Below are 20,835 nucleotides of genomic sequence, written 5' to 3'. Positions count from 1 at the left end.
TACTTCTCAATCGGAAATGGAAAGTACCACTGGCTGAGAGGGAGCAAAAAAGACATGTGTAGAATTTGAGTTGGTAACAGCCATTTTTAGCAATGTAGAGTTTTTGTGGTGCTCTTCCATAGTTACTCTTTAGCTAATCAGTTCAAATCATCCTCATTTAGTAGAAATAGCTGCACGAAATGATGGATTTGTTCTAGGTCTCCAAGGAATAGTCTACTTAACCCTTTGGGTTTTCGGTCTCACTTATGTTCTAACACCTCCATTTTCTCACCCACTCACTCAGCCTTCTTCGTTTACCCTCCCAATCTTTGGTGAGGTACACTCATTCTTGTATCATCATCTCCACGTCCCAACACCCCAGCCCTGCCATATTACCTTTTTTGTCCAGAACTGGTGACTACAGAGAGGCCCAATCTCTAGAACACATTGACACCAATTACCATGTTTAAATCTAGACTCCTAAGCAAAGCCTGAAATCTCCCCAGGCCAAACAAAAGAGAGCTTGTATCACCTTCCAGAAGCTTCTCAGCTGCTTTTGGCCAGAAGCCTAGAGTTCAGAAACTCAGACCCATGCAGTAAGCAATTCCTAGTTTCTCTCTGATTCTAGAAGTGGACACCATGATACGTGATGTTGTGTCTGGAGGTTGAGATACCGCCAGAAAACACCCACCATATGTTTTTGTCCGAGCCTTAGTGTTGCAAATCAAGAAGGCTATAAATAGCTTTTTGCACTTACAAAGTATTTTTTTTAACTTATCCTCCAAGAGTACCAGGCACCAAGACTTGCCATTTGCCACCTCCTCGGTTTCTATAGCAGAACACCGTGTAGGGAAGGGAGCTGACGTCCCTGACTCAGGATGACGGCGCAGAGCCTCAGCAAAGGTGGCGTCACGAGGCCTAGTTCCCGCTATCTGAGACTCCCATTAAGAATTTAATAGCAATAAAATAACAGATTTCTAGCATCAACATGAGTACTGCGTGGGCTTTTACAGTTAATGGTTGCCCTTGAGTGCTGCAGAGAGTAATCTGTGGCCTGAAAAAGAAATTTTCCTATCTTCTAAATTCAGTAATCAGAGCAAGATGGAATGACGAGTGCAAAAGAACACTGTTGCGGAATGTTTTTTAAAAATCCCAGGAACAACTGCTGTATTATCTTAGGAGAAAAGAGAAACTTGCAAGAAGCCAAACTGATTTAATTCAGGGTTAGGTGTAATTTTGAAAGGCAACTGAGAAAGCCATATAAACTGAAGTCAGAAGGAGTCATTAAAGGAGTAGAACCAGGAAAAACAAGCATAAATTTATCAGAACCCTATGGAGAAGACCTGAGTTAACATTGAGTTTATAATAATTAAGGAAAGATACAGAGGACATGGGAACATATTCTATTAGAACTATGCCAGTTGAAATGCAGGCTAGGCTGCAGGTAAGTCCTCTGTTAGGTCCTTTACTGAGGGATCAGGAGTCCTCACCGCTAGGCCTGGTTGGGTGGTAGAGTGAGTTTGGGGTGGTGAATACCTACCAAACGACAACAGGCAAAACCCAGAGGAAATTGTAGGTTTGCAGAGGCTAAGACGTGACCACTTCCTGGTTCTTTGCCTTGCCGATTGGTTTTGGCTCTGAAAGCCTTGCTTTTTCATTATATTGACGGCTTCATTTTGCTGAAGGTAGAAGAACTAAGGGGAAGCACAGCATCTTCTAGGAGCAGAAAAAGGAAATTTGAATGAAAGGAAGAAGAAGTGTTAGAGGAGCCATGGTGACATTTCCCAATTTGAGATCAAGAGTCAGTCTGTTTAAATTGCCTATCTACTTAAAGTTGGTTCACCAGAAAAATATTAGGAAACAGAAAATGCAAAGTCAGGGTCTGATTTTTCTGCTTATTACTAGGGGAAAGTATGATCATAAGAGTTGAGGTCTTCTTGCTTAGGCTAACAAATTTAAAACTATAAAGCAAAAATTCTCTGCATGAGAAATTTACTTTAATAAGATATACAAATAACCTAAAGTTTCAGTTATTACCTCTCCCCCTAAAAAGAAAGAGTAAACATGAAAGTTTGTGTTTATTTTTCATTCTATTGACTCATTTAAAGTGTTACTCAGCATGCTTTTAAAATTTAGTCATTCCATTCCAATAAGATTTATGACACATTAGAAATGAAAACTCAGATTTACAAGTTTACGTCCAGGCACTACGCAGCATAGCAGCACACAGAATATTTGTAGACACCAGCAGGATAGCAGCGTTGTGGTACAGTCTGCCGTAAAGTAGTGGTAACAACAATCACAACAGCTGACATGGAGAACTTACTGTGCATTGATTCATTTTATTTTTACACCAAGCCCATGCGGTGGGAATCAGTATTATCCCCATTTTGCAGGTGAAGAGTTAGGTACCGAGAGGTAAAAACACTTGTCACAAGTGGTGTGACCAGAATGTGATGAGACCAGGCCTGGAACCCAAGTCGTTTGGTTCCAGATTCTAGCTTTTAGTCACCCCAGTCCACGCGGAATGGAATAGCGCTGTGCATTGAGACAGTCGATACCACTCAGCTAAGGCTTGTAAAAACTTACAACACTATTCAGTTTTTATGCTTAGAAGGTAAAGGGCTGAGGAGTGGTCTGCACATTTGCATAATCTTCTTTAACCACCACTTCTTTTACTGTGAGTCAGTGCTTTTAAAGTGTGAGATGCCTTCATCTACCAAAAAGGGGGCTGATGCAAGGATAATTATTCTTGGAGGCTTTCAGAATTCACTGGTGTTTCTTGAGAGCTGAGTAATTATTTATTAAGTATTTAGAGGCTATGCAGTGAGCATAAGCCCAGGGGCTCTTCAGGTTAGCAAATAGTATCTCTACTTTATTAAAATGGACTTGGGTATTTTAACAAAAAACACTATTCATTTCCTTTGGATGTTATGAATAACAAAAGTGTCTCCTTCCTCTCAGTCAGGTGGCTTCACACACATCTTCACTGAGGATATGCATGTAAGTCTATAAGTTTTCATTTTAGCCTGACTTTCATAGTGTTATCATCATCATCATCATCATCTCCATTATTACTTTGAATTTTTATTGTGGGTTTTTTGGGATCATGAATTCAATATTAAATAATTCATTGTCTTGGAAAACCCATTGTGGATCTACTTTCTAACTTTAAGTTTTATATTATATTTTATTAATTATATTATATCGTATTACATCATATTATACTATACACTTTTTTTTTTTCCAGAACAGAGATGCCAGTGACAAGAATGAGAGTCTCATAGCTTTGGATGCCCTAATTTGTAATAAAAGTTTCCTTGTTACTGTCATCCACACCCTTGAAAAGCAGAAGAACTTTTCAGTGAAGGACAGGTATTAGTCAATTTGTTTATATTTCAAGAGTCATTAAGTAGAGAAAATAAAACCTGAGCCCCTTATTTTCTTTCCAAACCGAGCTCGGTATCTTGAGAACAGGCTGTTTGGTAGGGTGGTCATGGCAGCCATGACCTCTCCATGTCAGATCACACCACCCCAACAAAAATTCTATTTTAGAGACTCACATGTACAACTTCCCTCCCCCACCCACCAAAAAAAAAACCCTGAAAAACCCAACACCAAGAAGAAGCATGAGTCCTGAATCAAAAAAGCAGAAGTGCTATTTTCTATTTTTAAAAGCACCCTGAAAATTCAGGAGAAACACTCACTTCTTGTTACCTCTTTAAAGTTTAAATGCTGAAGACACATAAAACGTCCTGAAGTTAACATTAGTGTGTGGTTTTATGGATGGAAAACAAAGGTGGTCGAAACCTAGACATTAAAAAAAATGCCCATAGGACTGCACCCTGGGGCCCCACGAGAGTCCGTGGGTGCTGCCATCAGGGTCCAGCAAGCCACAGCTGCTGGCCGACAACAAGACTCTGTTTTGGTTTTAATGTATTTCTTTGTCATCTCTATATGTTTTTCGTTTTTTTCCTCTCAGTTCTATTGAGACCTAACTGACAGACAGCATTATATAAGGTTAAGGTGTACAACATGATGATTTGACTTAAATATATTGCAAAATGATTACCGCAGTAACTTTAGTGCACATCCATCATTTCATATAGATTTTTTAAAATGCCTTTTTTCCTTGTGATGAGAACTTTAAGGATTTACTCTCTTAACGGTTTTCAAATGTATCATACAGCAGTGTTAGCCATAGTCATCAAGTTGTACATTATATCCCTAGTACTTATTTACCTTATAACTGGAAGTATGTGCCTTTTGACCCTTCCATCCAATTCCCCCCACCTTTGTCCCTTCCCCTGCCTCTGGTAACCACAAATAACCTGATCTCTTTTTCTATAAGTGAGATCATGCGTATTTACCTTTCTCTGTCAGACTTATTTTACTTAGCATAATGCCCTCAAGGTCCATCCATGTGGTTGCAAATGGCAAGATATCATTCTTATTTATGGCTGAATGGTATTCTGTCTTACACATATATAAATACAGAGGGGGCCAAAAAAATGTATACACATTTTAAGAAAGGAAAACTGTATTCAAATTGTGATACTCACTATATACCGATAGCAAAATAAGAGTAGAAGTCATGTTGACCTTCTGCAGTTACAAGAGGTGCTCAAAGTGGTTACCATCAGCATCCAGACACTTCTGCTCATGGCTGCTTGAGCAACGTTGACCAAAGTGTCCACTTGTATACATTTTTTTGGCACCCCCAGTATATACGCCGCATTTTCTTTATCCATTCTTCTGTTGGTGGACACTTAGGTTGTTTCCATGTCTTGGCTGTTGTAACGAAGGCTCTATTTTTAAACAGGTGTCTGTTTGCCTCCTTCTTAACCATTGCACTGCAAACCAAGCTGGTCTATCTGACCAGCATCCTGGAGGTGCTGACCAGGGACTTGATGGAACAGTCCAGTAACATGCAGCCTAAACTCATGCTAAGACGTACTGAGTCCGTGGTGGAAAAACTCCTCACAAACTGGATGTCCGTCTGCCTTTCTGGTTTTTTGCGGGTAAGTCTCACATCCTTCCCCCAGCACTGCCAGAGGTAAGACTTGTCGCAGATGCTGATGTCTTTGCCAGGATAAGTCCTGAGCTCTCCGTGGCGTCAGCATTCACTTGCTTTCAGTCCGGGTCCTTATGAGGAGCGCGCAGAGGGGAACATAATTGTGTCTGTGTCATTGGCCTGTGCAAATGTAATTCAGTTAGAACTTCCTCAGGTACGACTCTTCTTTTCCCTTTGTAAAATCTGTATTGTGGGAGGAACAGTGAACCTGGGGCCACCCCCTAACAGATTTGTAAGTGCACAAAACCCTGCTGTGATCTATAGGCACAATGTCGTACAGCAGAGTTCTAGAACTTATTTCTCTTGCATAACTGAGATTTTATACCCATTGACTTTTGAGCCCACCTTCACACCGTTCACTAACAACCAGAGCCCAGTCGGTCCATTTAAGAAAATGTACTGAGTGGAGGGAATATTTCAAATACTGAAAGAACATGCTGTTCTTAGGGCTTCTAGCATCTGGGAAACACCCATTCACCTACCAATGTGCTGAAGCTAACTAATGACACTCAATTTCCACATTAGAGCAAGTCCCCAAAGAGCCAGCAGCCCCTTGAGTTCACTTTGTTGGGGTCACTGCAAGACCGTGGCTGTCTCTAATCTAATTGAATCGTAATATCTTTTGCAATGCACACTTGTGTAGATTCCAGTGGTAAGAGAGTGGACCCTGGAGCTTACTGCTTGTTCTGAATCGAGACTCCACCACAGACTAGAGGCCTTGAGCTGGTTTCTTTACCTGTCTCAACCTTGGTTTTATAACCTGTAGAATTGGAAGAATATTTTAGAGCTGTTCTGAAGCACAGATGAGAAAATGTATGCAGTTGCTTAGCACTGAGTAAGCAGTCCATAAATGTTGGCCATTATTATTATAAAATATTAATAGGGAAGGAAGAGTAAGAGTGTTCTGTTGAACCCAATTTTAGTTCAGCCCTCTGTGGCCCCCGGTACAGAAGGTTCTTATCCTTCTTTAATTTCACCAGCCATCCTGATTCCAGCAAAACTGCATAATTGTGTATTTGTAGCTAGTTCCGAAATCTAATTAAACTTTGAATAAGATATACTGCTATGCCACAGGTTTTAACAGTGCTACTTAAGTTTAGATCCAAAAGCAACACTTTAAATAGACTGTGCTTAGTTTAATGTTTAATGCAATCTTACAAGTAGATGCACAACATTTTTTTTTTTTAACCAACCCCTTCCTCTCCCAAGGCCATACCCATTTATTAAGATTAATGAAATCTGCCTTCTTTTCTGTTTACATGGTATAAATCATCATACGCTTTGGGGAGGTGTTCAGCAGTTATTTCTGGGGTGAATTTTTTTGCTTCCCACCATCCTAGCTTCAGTTCCAACTGAACAGGGGCAGCAGGAGCCTCCCAGTTCCCGGGAATTAGTCTTAAAGGCTGACGGCTGCCACATCACAGTGCCCAGGACCCGGAGCTCTGGGCTTATCCATGACCTTGTTCACCCATTAGCCATCTTTTCCAAGCTCCTCCAGGGAATTCCAAGTGGCCTGCAGTTGAGAACCCTGGGGTAGGAGACAGAGCACTGGACTAGGAGTCTTAGTTAGAAGGTGCAAGTTCAGGCTCTAAATTCCTCCCAGCCCCAGCTCGCTGTGTGTCCCTGGGCATGGCACTTTCCTTTGGGCATCTGTTTTCTACCCACCAAATGAGGGGTGTGGCCATTGGTTTTAAATTTCTTTCCAGCTCTTCCTCCTAGGATCTTGTGATTCTTACTCTGAGCCCTCACAGGTTGATTGTTGCCTTACTCTTGCCACTCTTGGACATTAAAGAGGTGAGAGGCATTTCGAAAATCTGGGCTCTGAGCTTGAAGGGCCCCCTCGAGCAGAGGATTCTGGGTCAGAATTTCGCAGTGCAGGTTTAAAAGTGTCTTGATCACTTGGTGGTGAGGAGGCGGCATGCTCATTGGGAGGAAGTGGCATTGAGCCAGTGGGCGATGCTTTCGTTTTCAGTGGAATAAATTCCCTCAGCTACGCAGGGCCTGCCTTCCCCCACCAGGTCCCGAGGGGGTGTGGGGCTCTGACCGCCCTCATCCTCCTGTCCTACCCCATGGACATTTGACTGGGTGCCACTCGCTCTGTGACCTCCAGGTGACTTCCCCTTGGAACCTCCCAGGCTCTGGGGGGTAAAGTAATAAGAATATTACTGACTGCCACTTATTGAATGTGCCACAGACATCCTGCTAAGAGCTTTACTTACCTTTTCTCATTTAATCCTGTGAGGTAAATACCTTTATGACCATTTTGCAGATGGGGGAATTGGGGCATACAGAATACATGTGACTTTCCCAGGATCCCACAGGTAGCCTGTGACAGCACCAGGGTTTGAGAGCTCTTAGCCATGCCAATTACTGCCACTCCAATGAGTCGGGCACCTTCTTACAGGCTTAGGAGAGGACTGAAGGATGGAACAAGATTGCGGGCATGAAAGCCTCTGGCTCAGCCAAGGCCAGAGTCAAGTCTCACGAATGAAAGGACAGTGAAGGGGCCAGGCTCACTTGCCATCACAGGAAAGGACGGGCAGGGGCGGTTCAGAGGTGGGCTCTGCCACGGGCCGGCTTCCGGGCTGCTGTGTATACCCTGCTCTGGAAAGATGTCTACGCGCCTGGCAGGCGCCTAACCCAAACGTTATGTTCAGTGGTGACCAAGAAACCTTGCAGCCCCATGGTTTCCCTAAGCCAGCCGCCTTAGAATCCCCTGGGAAAGTATTAAGATGCCCCAGCCTCATCTCCAGAGGTTCCACTTGTCGATCTAAAGTAGTGCCCGGGCTCCAGAATTTTTACTAGAGCCCCAAGGGATTCTCCAGGGTTAAAACCACTTGTGTGGGCTGCAGTAGTAGACGAGATGTCACTGATCTCCGTCTAGCTGCCCTCTGGGAGAATTCTGGAGAACTCCCGACTGCAGGACCGTCGCGTCATTGCTGTACCCCCATGTAGCCCAGGAGAGCACACCTGGCTCCCTGAGTCCAACCTCTATGGGCACAGCCAGCGCTTCACAAGTGCACTCAGGCCGTCTCTGATGTGTGCTGGACGGATGGGGAAGTAGAGGTTCTGGGATTGTGGTCAGGACATTACCCAAGAGGGCAGCGGGAAAGAGAAGAGAGCAGCACGGTTGTAAACCACTAGATTAGGGAAGTTTCTTAAAGGAATTTAAATGTTGTATATTAGTTCCAACGGTCTCTCCACTTGGGAAATTTCTGAAGAGTCCACCTCTGTCCTACACTAAGGAACGGACTCAAGGATGTGTCAGCAGGCAAGAGAGACACGCTAAAGGGCCCCAGTGCAGTGTGGGGTACAAGGGGCTAGAGGAAGCGCCAGGACTGGGGAGGGCACATGTTCTCAGAATAAGTACGAAGGATGGGACAGAATAGTTGGGGGACCCACGAGACATAAAAGAAGTCTGACTTCACATGTTCAAGGGAAAGCAGCTGAGAGGTCCAGTGGACTCCTCCTTTCAAAGCCAGATGCATTGGCTGTAAACTTGACTTTGTAAACTGGTGCTTTAAACCCTCGTCACGTGGCTGGCTTTTCATCATCACTAAGGCAGTCTGACTTCCTGGTTCTGGCGCTGGCTCTTCCTCACATATTCAGTTTAATGTCTCTTGATCACAGGAGATTTATTATTTTGCAAATACACTGTAATCGACCCAGGGCCTCGTGCCTTGGGAGGCTGCAGCAGAAGCAGAACACACGAGCTTCCCATTTGGGTTGCTCAGAGTCTATTTAAGCACGAAGTGGCTACAAACTTCAGTAACAGCAGAGGTGACAGCCCCTTGTCCAGGAAAAAGTGCACTTGGTAGAAGTGTGGAGAAGAATCCATTAGGATGGGCCGAATGTTTGGTAATAGCCTTAGACCGATCGGATTGGCTCCAGTCCAGGGAAAGGAGATGCCTCCCATTTGTGGCTCCGCCCAGCAAAGGTGCTCAGTTGGGATGGCTCGCTTTGTCTGGGAATGACAGGCTGCATCTGGGAATGTCACAGGACTGGCCTGCACAGTGGCAGGAGAGACGGCTGCAAGATGTGTAACTGGAAGCCAGCCACTTCCTCATAAAAAGCTGTTAACCCAAAGAGCATCCTTCTCGGCAAATGTGTAAAGTGTTACGATGTTTATTCTGGTTACCAAGGCTAATCATTGAGCATTTTTTTTCTTTTTTTCCTTTTTTTATGAACTGTATTGAGGCGACGTTGTTTAATACAATTATATAGGTTTCAATTGCACAATTCTGTAATACATCGTCTGTCTATTGCATTCATTGTTCACCACCCAAAGTCAAATTTTTGAAAATGCCATTTATTTTGTTTTTCTAAAAAAAACCCACAAAAACAAACAAACGAAAAACGTCAATTAAGTAGAAACATAAACACAGGTTAAAACTCTGCATCTACTCACTCTTCTTAGGCATTAGCTAGCTGATGACCATTCGTGTACCATACAGAGGCTTCATCATACAGGAAGCAGCTACTGTGTGCACTTCATGTTATTGCCGAGTGTGTGTGTGTGTGTGTGTGTGTGTGTGTGTGTGTGTTGGGAGAGGATGCAGTTTCCTGAGGTTTGCTCCCAATCCTAAACACAGCAATATATATTTCCTTGGGCGTTTCCTGTTGTTTGTTAGAAAACACTGCCTCCTGTCTCCTGTCGTACTGCCATAAAATGAAACTTGAATTCTTTGAAAAGTAGAGTGGATTCCACAGAAAGCTAACTGTCGCTTTTGTGTCTGTTCCAAGGAAACTGTTGGAGAGCCGTTCTATTTGCTGGTGACGACTCTGAACCAGAAAATAAACAAGGGTCCCGTCGATGTAATTACCTGCAAAGCCCTGTACACCCTTAATGAAGACTGGCTGCTGTGGCAGGTTCCAGAATTCAGCACTGTGGTATGTTTGTGGTCAAGCTTTCCATCCAGACTCGGAAATAGCCTGTGTGGGAGTTAGAGAGTGTGGTTGGGGGTGGGGGTGGTGGGGGGGTGACTTCAAATGAAATGAAATAATTTCTACTTGCAGGAAGCCTCAGATGTTTAGTTAATTAAAAACAGTAGTTGATAAAATATTAACACGTGTTCACATAATAGATTGTAATTACTTGGATTGGGGGAGAAAGTATTGTAATGATGCCTGGGGTACTCATCAATTTCCAAAGATTTTAATATCAAGATTGCTTATAGCTTTCAGCAGCGTCAAAGGAAATGCAAAGTACTCCCCATTCAGCACTTATAATTGCAATCAGAATTTCTCAAATGGCTCTCTGCTCTGGAAGACAATGTGTGAAGATATATTTCAACCAAATTGAGGCCGTCTTATTTTAGAACAATAACAAAAGACAAATCCCCACTGTGTTCCCCATGCAACATGATGCCCTCACTTTGTTTTCATGGATTGGTTACAAATGTTTGGTATCGTGTACTTAATGTCTGTGATCTCATAGATATTTTTAGAGGAATGCTGTAAGTCACTACAGGAAGGTGATTGCCAGGAAGGCGGAGGGTTTTTGCCCGTTTGAGAACTTCCTTTGCACCCATCCCCACCCCACCCACCCTCTTCATCTTCCTAAAGGGAGAGGGACCAATTTCTTGTACATACCGGAATTTCAGAGAACCAAGCGTGGCAAGTATCTCCAAAATTACTTAGGAATATTCTATGCTTTTCTGTTAATAGAGACTTGGAAAAGAGATTGCTGTGTTTTGGTTTGATCTTTAGCTTTATGGAGACTCTGGGCTTCTTCACAATCCCATTAGTGGAGAAGGAGGAAAAAATTATAGTGAGGTTTTGGTATTGCTCAGTGAGGGAGCTGAGTCTCCTGTGGCTTTTCTCTGGATGGCAAGCGCTGCAGTGTCATCCGGGAAGAATTCATTCCCGAATCAGAGAAGGCACCATACGCTGTAGACCGTGCTACTGTTATGTTCTCTGGTGGGAGAACAGTCCACAGATCTTGGTCACTGGCAGATGTCGCTCACCCTGCACCAGGCTCAACTGCCCTCTGCGCAGTGGGAAGTGAGCAGAAAGTCAACAGTTCTGTTTTCTGCCTATACACTGTCTGAGGAGAGGCAGTGGGATGCAGTGGCTTTCAAACTTTAGTATGCGTCAGAATCACCTAGAGAGCTTAAGCACCAATTGCAAGGCAGCACCCCAGAGTTTCTAAATCAGTAGGCCTGGGGTGTGGCCTGAGGATCTGCATTTCTAAAGAGCTCCCTGCAGACACTGCGGGTCCAGGATGACACCTGGAGAACTATTGGTGTAATGGCTAACAGTGCTGACTCTGGGGCCAGGCAGGTTTGGGTCCTGCCTGTGTCACCTGCCAGCTGTGTGACACTGGGCACGTTTTGAAACCTCTCTGTGCCTCACTCTCCTCCGTAATATGGCGATGATGATCATGGTGCCTGCCTGTCTCACGGGATGTTGTGAGGATTAAAAGAGTCAATCTTCTGCAGAACACTTCGAGCATCGCCTGGCACATGAGTACAATGCACAGATTTGTTCAATTTAATTCACATCTCTTCCAGCGGTTGTTAGCGATGCAGATCCAGACAGAGCAATGCTTGGGCCTTCCCTCGTGATTGGTTAAGTCAGTCTCTGAGGATGGAGACCAGGCATAGATAGGCTTGTTTTTGTTGGTGGTGGTGGTGTTTTTTAACACTCCAGGTTATTCTAGTGTGCGTCCTGCATGGAGTAGCACCGCACTTGGAGAACAAAAGCTGAACTTTGCATCCGAGACTACTGTCTTCCTTCCACTGATCCTGAGTTTGTCTTCACACCCAGGGCCTTGGTCCTAACCCAGAAGATGTTAGTGCTTTAACTTGGAAACATTTTAGAAGCCCCACAAGTTCCCAAAGAGAAATATTTGCATGTAAATATAGGTCGGGGAATCCAGCAGTAATTTACTCTCAGGAAAACATGAAGCCTGACAGGAAGGAGAGAGACAGAGAAGATGGGACTGGGAGTGGGGAAGAAGTCAGACGCCTGAAGGAACTTTGGAGGTTTAAGTCTATTTTAATACTTTACATCTGAATACTTTTTTTCCCTTTCATTTGGAAACATTATTTATTTCACAGTCAATTAAGACCATGTGTTTCTGATTTGTTAACACTCAACTCATCATCAAAATGTTTCTTGATGTTGAAGCAATTCATGTGGACTCTTGGATCTTTCTTTTTTTCCCCTTTATAGCCACTGGGGAAAAGACTAATGGAAAATTATGATTTTAGATATCCACATTAATCTTCTTTTTCAAATATGGATTTGCGATTAGATATCAAGAGTTGAAACTGAAAAAGGGGTGGACCACTTCTTTCTAGGGGCCTTGCCTTGGACAGTGATGTTTAATGCCTTTTATTGGACCTGTCCCAACTTCACTTTCATGGTGGATGATTATACTCAAAGCTCCAGAGAAGGCACATGATCTGGTCTATGCTTGGGTGACAAAATGTTAGCGGAAGGTCAATATAAAAATTTAAAGTTTTTCATTTCCTTTCAGGCAAGTTCCCCCAGCCTTACCCATCACATCTGTCTTCTCCTCCTCCCCCTCTTTCTCACTTTTATCTCCCCTCTGAGGCATGTCCACCCAGTGGTTTGAAGTCTTGATTTTCTAAATTTGCCTGAGGTTATTTAAGTAATTGAAAACCAAAGTGTGGTGAACATACTTGAGAGAGAGAGAAAGTGTGTGTATGGGGTGTGTGTGTGTGTGTGTGTGCGCATGCGTGTAAATTCTTTCAAGAAAAGAAAAGTCGGAGAAAAATCAGAAGCAGCTGCCTGACAATTTGAAATGACAGCCTGGTGCCGTGACAGGGACACATTTAAAAGGAAGCCCCCAAACTCCTGTTTAACTAAATGCTCAGAAGTACAGCACCATGTAAGCACCTAAAAATTTCACACTTCTTTAAGGTTCTCACACTTCTCTAAGATTAGAATGTGTTCTCCCTGAGGTGTGGGGTGTTTTCTAGAACATAAAGACACCCTGCCAGTTTCTTATACACGAAATCATTATACTAACAAATGGGCTCTGGGAAGTAATTCTTTGTTTGCTGCATGCTCGGAGGAAAATTCCTCCGTGTTTTCTCAAACTTAAGCTAAGCCGCATAGAGTCACACTTACTCGAGCACCGTAAGAAACTCTCCTTCTCTATCAGGGCATTGCAGGCTGGTGTTCAATGAGGCAAACCATCCTGACACTGCTATCTTCCTGAACTGTGGCATCAGGGGAGGGTTTGTACACACGCAGGACGCTAGTCTTCCTCTGCTACCCAGGGATTCGGATTTGACAGCTAGAATAAGAATAAACCCTATGGATGGGAGGCTTTTCCTCCTTTGCAAAATTTTAGGCGTGTTCGATTTTATTGCTGGAGGATCTTGGGCCCTGAGCGTGTGCTGTGTCCAGAGAATGAATTCAGAGCAGATTGCCTGAAACTTCTAAGGAGCGAGTGAAGACTTGAGGATTTCAGTTCCAGGAAAGTGTACCACAGGGGAGAAAGGACATTTACTTTACTTCCAGGAGGAGATGAGAAAACCCAGTAACTCGTAGCAAGTGTGCTGAATTAGCAAGAGAAGTTTGACTTGTAATCAAAGGGAAGCAAGAAATGGTTTTTTGAACTCTTAAACCCAGGAAATGAGCCTGCCAGTCAGCTGTATCTGCGAGATAGCATCTTGGCATCCTGGGCAACGGTGTTCCTACAAACATATTATTGCCCTCATTCTCATATCTATGAGAAAGTCTTTAAGATTATTAGAAATTCTTGAAAAACCACACATCATGCCTGCAGAAACCTTAATGCCTCTACTATGATCTATTGAAGGTTGATGCCAGCCCATCCCAGTCTGTCTTTTTTCCCCTAGTAATTACCATTTTGGGGACCGTCATGTTTAATAAAGTATCTCCTATAGAGCAGAGCTCTGGCTACCCCTAGGAAGTTTCTCGTCCACATACTTCCTTTAGCATCGTGGCTCATCACCACTCCCAGCTCCTTCTGTTCCATTTAGTTTGTCCTTTTGGAAGATCCATTATCCCCTTAATTAAACAACCCACTGTCCTGATTAAGTCATTCTCTGTTACTTCAATTACATCCTATTGTTCATTAAATCCTGATGTTTTCACTTCAGCAATTTTGTTTTTAATACTCCGAGTGTTTGTGGGGAAACAGTGAAGGTAATTAACAATTCTTGAGCTTTTTTACCCTTTTTCTCCCTACCATAGTGCAAATCATTTCCATTATGACTTGCAACAATACTGAAACCATTACTAACTTCATAGTTACTATTCTGAGCTTCCCGATCAAAGAAATGAAACCATTTTTTATAATCATTTTAGGTAAGTCATTCCTTAGTTGATAGCAAGCAGTGGAAAATGAAAAACGAACATTAAATTGGTGCTTTAAATGACTTTTCTCTTCATACCCTTTCTTCTCACACCCATCAACGTAGAATTGGAAAATAATTTAGTTACCTAAACACAAAAATATTTAATTTTCTTCTTTATGACTCAAATGTGACTCTATTATTTCATGAAAGATCATTATTTATACTTGTCCTCAGAGAATGGTGACTTTTATAGCAAATCATAATAGGTATAAAAGGAATTTTTTTTTTTTTAGATGTGTCTTTTCTGGCATTGCCAAAGTCAGAATTCCATTTGAAGTTACTGTTACCTAGAGCAGGGATCAGCCAACAATGGCCTGTGAGCCAAACGTGGTCCTGCTGCCTGTCATTATCAATAAAGTTTTATTGGAACACAGCCACGCCCATTCATTTACAAATTTGAGTAGTTGTAACAGAGGTCAGACAAGCTGCGAAATCTTAAATATTTACTATCTGGCCTTTCACAGAAAGTTTGCCAGCCCGAAGCTAGAGCTTGATGCAATAGAGCAAAAGAACTAGAACCCGCCCTTCCACCAACCCTAAAAGCCTGGACCTCCTTCCTCTTCTTCTGGGGATACAGCAGTGGAAATGACTTGCCACTGTCCATAAATCTGAAACTCATGGGGAGCTTTGCCAAAAAAATAAAAAAAACTGTGAAATACTTATATTAAACCTAAAATACTGAACTCAATAATTTGTGCCTAAATCAGCCAAGGTTCTCCCTTGATTCTAGCAGGAACAAATGTGAGCAAATGGTAGCAAGTATAGAAAATTTGTGAGAGAAACTTAAATTTGAGGAAACCGCTCCATTAATTTTTTTTTCTTCAAAATGAAAAAGGCTCTTTTCCCTCATTATTTTGTTAAGGGGCAAAGTATTACGTTGATTAGATTGGTGCAAAAGTAATTGCGGTTTAAAAGGTTAAAAATAAATGCAAAAACCGCAGTTACTTTTGCACCAACCTAATGCTTTTATCCAGGAAGCTCTGGGCTCTCCATCTTTAGTGGGGACAGGAAAAGGAGGGTCGAGAGGGGAGGTCAGCAGGCAAGAACAACACTGGAGGGGGAGTCTGGTAGGGTGTCCCCAGGCTGCAGACTCCGGCTTGAGGAAAACCTCAGCTCAGAAGCTTTTCTGAGACTTGCCCTTCTAACTCTAGGCTCTTGCTGCTTCTCCTGAACTTCTGGAAGTCAGTCTCTCCCGCTGTCTGTCTGATTCAGTTTGCTATTAAAACCAGACTTTCCTCTTGACCTTTATTTGGCTCTGAAATGAAATTAGAAATACATTTTATAGGTTTTTTGTACTGAAAGCAATAATGGCCAAAGACTTTTTATGATAAAGTTGCCGGTTTGTAACAAATTATTTTAAAATTACTGTTTAGGCACTATAAGGTATTACAGAAAGGATGCAGCCTGTCCCTGCCCTTATTAGCTAAGAATGTGGTTGAGGAGTAAATGAGGTGGCTGCACCTTTCCTCCCCACCGCCCCCTGCACCAAAGTGTAGGGAAAGTGTGAAAAAATGCCTCTTTGTTTGCTTTTGACTTTTCCCAGCCCCCTGCAGCCATATTTTTTCTACCTCCTCAATATCCAAAACCACTAAGTTGTGTGAAGGGATGCTGGGTAAAGTGGCCAGGCGGCCAGTGGGCCAAGAATGTGGCTGTATGTCCACGTGCTGTGTGGCTTAGTGTAGAAGGGATGGGGTTTGGAGTCTGACTATCCTGGGTGTGAATCTGGACTCAACCACTTTACTAAGTGGCTGTGTGACCTTGGGCAAGTCACTCAACCTCTGTAAACCTATTTCCTCATTTACAAACAGGTGATTAAAATCTCACCGTGTACATTTGTTATGCGATCAGAAAATAATATATGTAAGATGTCTAGCTGTCATGCCCCGCACAGAGTAGGTGCTTATTAAATATTTATAATAGTTTTTTTTTGTCTGAGCTATTTTTCTTGTCAACTCTAAGGTCTACTAAGCAGAGAGTATCCCCTCACCATTCTTTTCGGGAAGTTATTTATTGATAATGGGGGGATGCAGTGAGTTGGTTAGCTGAATCCACTGTCACTAAAAGCTTATGTTACTATTAAAAATGTTACCCATAACTTCAGTATGCGGCATTTACAACCTATGGCAGACAGTATCCCATTGGACAGACGTGAACTGGAGACCACAATGATTGATAAACCTGAACAACTACCTACCTAAAGGGGTTGGTTTGTGACATGCTACAAAAAGACTAGGCCCTTCTAATCTGGTCTTTCTCTCGGTTCTGGGCCATGTGTCTTCCAAATAGCCTTGCCATTGTAATAACGCATCTTGGTAAGAGGCTTGTTTCTGAATCCATTCGGATGCATTCCTCTGCAAGAAATGGGGACGCAAGATACCTGTGGCTTAAGCAACAGAGAAGTTTATTTCTCTCCCCCATGAAGTTCTGGGTGAGCAGACCAAGGCTGGTGGGTGCCTCCGCTCTGGGCCATCCTTGCAGATAGACCCGGGCTCCTTCTCTCTTGTTGTCCTCAGGTCACCTGCTGGTCTAAGGTGTTTGCTCACCCCCAGCCTCCTTCCACACTCCAGCCAGCAGGATATAAGCAGGGCTGGAGAAAAGGGGACAGGTGATCACCAGCTGTCTTTTAAGGACGTTTCCCAGAGGCTGCCGCAGAACACATCCACTGAATCTCATGGGCCAGCACTCGATCACATGACTATACCCAGCAGCCGCAGAGGCTGGGGAAGGTTGTCTTTATTCTGGGCGAATGTGAGCTCCTTAAAAATGCCTGTGGTAAGACCCCAGCCCCGGGGTTGCCGCCGATTCACTGGGTTCCATGACACGCCATGGTAAGGAGGTGAAGCCTCCTCTAGTGGGCTGTCCAGTCCAGCCTGTCTGCTCTGATTGCATTTATGGGGACCTCAGGCACATTGAGACCGCCCTTTGGAAGTTTATCACCTTGGTTGACCTTTTGGCTTCCAAGTTAAAAGTGTGGGCATATCCTCATTATTACCCTCATCAGCTCTGCAATCTTGGACACATTTCTGAAATTCTAGTGTCTCAGTTTCTTCATCCATTAAATGAGGCTACTAATAGTGCCCATTTCATAGAGATGTGGTGAGGATTCAGTGAATTAGCAAAGCATTTAAGACAATTCCCAGTACATGGTATGTGTTCAACAATGCTTGCTATTATTATTAGAAACCTAAAACAGTGCTCTCTTCTTCACCTTTTGTTTCTATAAATAGTACAAGGCTTCTGAGATGGCAGGTGGTGCTTTTGGAAAGGCAAGCATAGGTGTTCAAGTCCTCCACCCTTCATCCTACCCAAAGGAAGTGAGGTTCTTTCTGTAGACTTCCTGACCTTGTTGCCTGAGTACAAGTTTGAAGCTTGCTGCTCACAGTCTAATTAGGATTGAAGCCAAGTATCTCCATGGTTCAGAGCCTTCCTCACATACTGCTGCACATGCAGTTCCCTTCCAGACCCAATTCAAATGTCCCTTCCTCCATGCAGGCTTCCCTGATTTCTCTCCCTTTAAAGTCCTCCCTCCAATCTAGAGTAATATCTTTGTGAACCTCTAAAGCACTTCATCTGTACCTATTTTCTACCTGGTATCAGAATTAGTTGTGTGTATCCAACAGTTGTTCTACCCGTCTTCAAATACTTCCCAGGCAGTGTCAGAGCCAGGTACTCCTTTGTATATCTGCACTGCCCTGCAATAGATGCAAAGTAGATGTGTGTCTGTGATTGGATTATATCATAGCATCAACAAGGTGTGCCCTGTCAGTCTATGTGTATTCAGCTGTCAGTAAGGGAAAAATCTGAGTACTGGTGCCTGAAATAGTAAGAATTGCATCCTAGAGCAAAAAGTCTGGAGGTAAGTAGCCCCAAGGCTCGCACTCCAGTCAGTAGTGTCAGGGCTCTGAGTCACCATCTCCATCTTCTTTTGGCTTTGCCTCATAGTCACAAAATAGCTGCCACAGCTCTAAGCACTGCTGTCCTCCTTTTGTGAGAGTAGAAACCCTTTCCGTTTATGTCTCATTGGATGGACCGGGGTTACAGGAAGAGTTCCTGTGAAGGAGAAGGGAGTTGCCACGAGCCATGTTTCCTAACCTAATCTGGCCCACTGGGGTCGATACCTGGCTTCCGTTAACAAAGGAGGAGAGATGGCTACTGATTGGACAACCAACCATATCTATTGCCCAGCGTTGCTGATGCTTTCATGCCAAGGAAATAAGGAGAACCAGTGCTGTTCTTCTTAACAGAGGGGTGGATTTCTGGTGAAGACGCTGATATACATTTTATAGCACTTTAGCTTTTCATGGGCATTGAAAATTAATCACCAACCCATAGATTTGGACCACATTTAGTTTACAAAACATTTTCATTTCCTGGAAGCTAGGATCCCCAAGTGTTGAAGAACGTGGGGATGGAGTGCCTGCTTCTACCGTCTTCTTGTGAGTGTATACAGTTTGCTTAACCTCTCTGTGCCTGAACTGCTCATCAGTACAACAGGAATAATAATAGAATCCATGTCATAGGACTGTTCCTGAGACTCGTTTACATATAATACACACACATCATTTCCAACAGGGCTTGGCACACCGGAAGCACGCCTTCATTTGCTATTATTACATCTTGTTGTTCAGTCCCTCCTTTGAGATAGGAGCAATGAGGATTTTAGGGCTCGGAGATGTTAGCTGGCTTGCCCACGCTCCCACAGCTGGTAAGGAGCCGGAGAAGGGGGTGATGCCAGTGTTCAGAGCCCTCAGCCTCCTCGAATCCCCTGTGAACACTTTCCGACGGTGACAGAGCTGCCCTTGGTGGCTGACTATCGTGTCTCAGGTGATGCTTTCTTTCTCAAGTGCAATGTGAATTACACAGTTCTCTGAGAACCAGGACTGTGTCTTAAGGTCTGTCCTACACCCAGCCCCTAACAGGGAGCAGGGCACAGGGTCTTGATGGGGAGCTGGTGTGTCCATGATGGACCTTCCCATTGGGGAGCAGACGTCCAGTGTGTGCTTTCCAAGCCCTGGGTGGGGGTGCAGGGGAAGGGCCCACGCTGAGAGCCTGACTGCACTCAGGCTCTAGGAAACTACGGTCTGAGTACAAGCGTTAGCAGCATAAAAAATGAACACAAATCAATTTGTGTCTGAATTTACTCTCAGAATTCCCTGTGGACTCTATAAAATGCCATTTTACCTTTTATCCACCCATCTAGCTGTGGAGGCAGTGGCAGATTTACATTATTTTACATCCAGTAAAGATTTTTTTTTCCTTTTGGTTATGTTTTCAAGAAGAACATTCATTGCCTATAAAGAGGTGTTTTTGTTAAAGACAATAGTGCCCGTTAGGTAGTCACACAGTGTTATTTCACAAATACCTATAAAACTGCAAAACAAGCTGGGATCGCAGGAGCTCGGATTAAAAGGTGCTTTCTATTCATCTTTATTTTTGGAAGGCCGATGATGTCACTGACCTACCCTTACTCCCAGTGAGGAGGCCAACTCGTAGGGAAATATGGGGAGACGCAGGCAAGTCTACTCAGATTGCAGGACTAGCCTTTACTGCTCCCGCCCCCACCAGAGCCGCCGTTTGTACTGGGGAACCTAGCTGAGGACCTCACTTACAGCCTGATCTAAGACATGACTCCTGGAGGTCTGGAGGGTTCTGGGCTGTAGGTGGGATGAGGAGGAAGGAGGGAGAGCCAGGGTGGCCCGGGGAGGGACCTGCACCCGAGTGGTTCGTGGCACCAACTTATGGCTCTGCCACTTAAGAGCTGTGTCCCTGGAGCAAGTTACTTGGCCCCTCTGTGCCTCAGTTTCCTCGCTCTAAAACGGGGATAATAATTATACAACCTCCCTCCCCGGGATACTGATAAGATTAAAAGAACTATGCCTTGAAATGCATCTGGCAGATTGTCTGGCCCCAGAGGCCTCAATAAATGTCCCTAAAAACGGGAGGCATGGCAGAGGACTCTGGCGTGAGGCGTCCCCTCGTTGCTTCTTTCCTGACAGTCTGCGGTAGTTGCCCTTCTCACCGAGCACTTGCTGCCTTCTCTCCCACTCAGTATTTCGGGTTTGCATCCCTTCCCAGTGGGTGACTGGCCCAAACACCAATGTGCTCTGAGCACAGGCAAGGAAGCAAGTGTGTTCCGGGAGGAAGGGAACGCACACGAGCCAGACTGAGAGCACCCCTAACCTCAGAGCTCAGGTTCTACTGATTCAGTCTTAATTGCTTGGTTCGGGCTGGACCAACGTGTACTCTTGCACAGTTGGAAACAGGATTGTAGAAGGTTCACAGGCAGGGACAAGAAGATACACCCCTGGGAACCTCCCCAGAGTTCAGAAGCCCCTTTTCCGTGTCATCAGTCCATAAGTCACATCATCCCAGACGCTGTGCTAAGGGCTCCGTGGTTAATTCAGTTCATCCTCACAGGAACCC

At 44.0% G+C, this 20,835-nt stretch overlaps 1 protein-coding gene across 3 annotated transcripts in view; it reads left to right on the top strand.

Annotated features, from left to right (window-relative positions):
* The window catches only part of PLXNC1 (plexin C1), a 140,871-nt gene that overhangs the window by 94,937 nt on the left and 25,099 nt on the right, over positions 1–20,835 (top strand). For all 3 annotated transcript variants that reach the window (XM_019710302.2, XM_074325267.1, XM_074325266.1), the window contains 4 exons: positions 2,944–2,982; positions 3,230–3,354; positions 4,802–5,000; positions 9,797–9,943. In XM_019710302.2, the coding sequence (XP_019565861.2) occupies positions 2,944–2,982; positions 3,230–3,354; positions 4,802–5,000; positions 9,797–9,943 (510 nt within the window). The remainder of the gene's footprint in view (positions 1–2,943; positions 2,983–3,229; positions 3,355–4,801; positions 5,001–9,796; positions 9,944–20,835) is intronic.

Source organism: Rhinolophus sinicus, linkage group LG02, assembly GCF_036562045.2.
Source record: "Rhinolophus sinicus isolate RSC01 linkage group LG02, ASM3656204v1, whole genome shotgun sequence".
Lineage (NCBI taxonomy): Eukaryota > Metazoa > Chordata > Mammalia > Chiroptera > Rhinolophidae > Rhinolophus > Rhinolophus sinicus.
The sequence above is the reverse complement of the archived record's forward strand: the minus strand, read 5'-3'. Positions and strand labels throughout refer to the sequence as shown.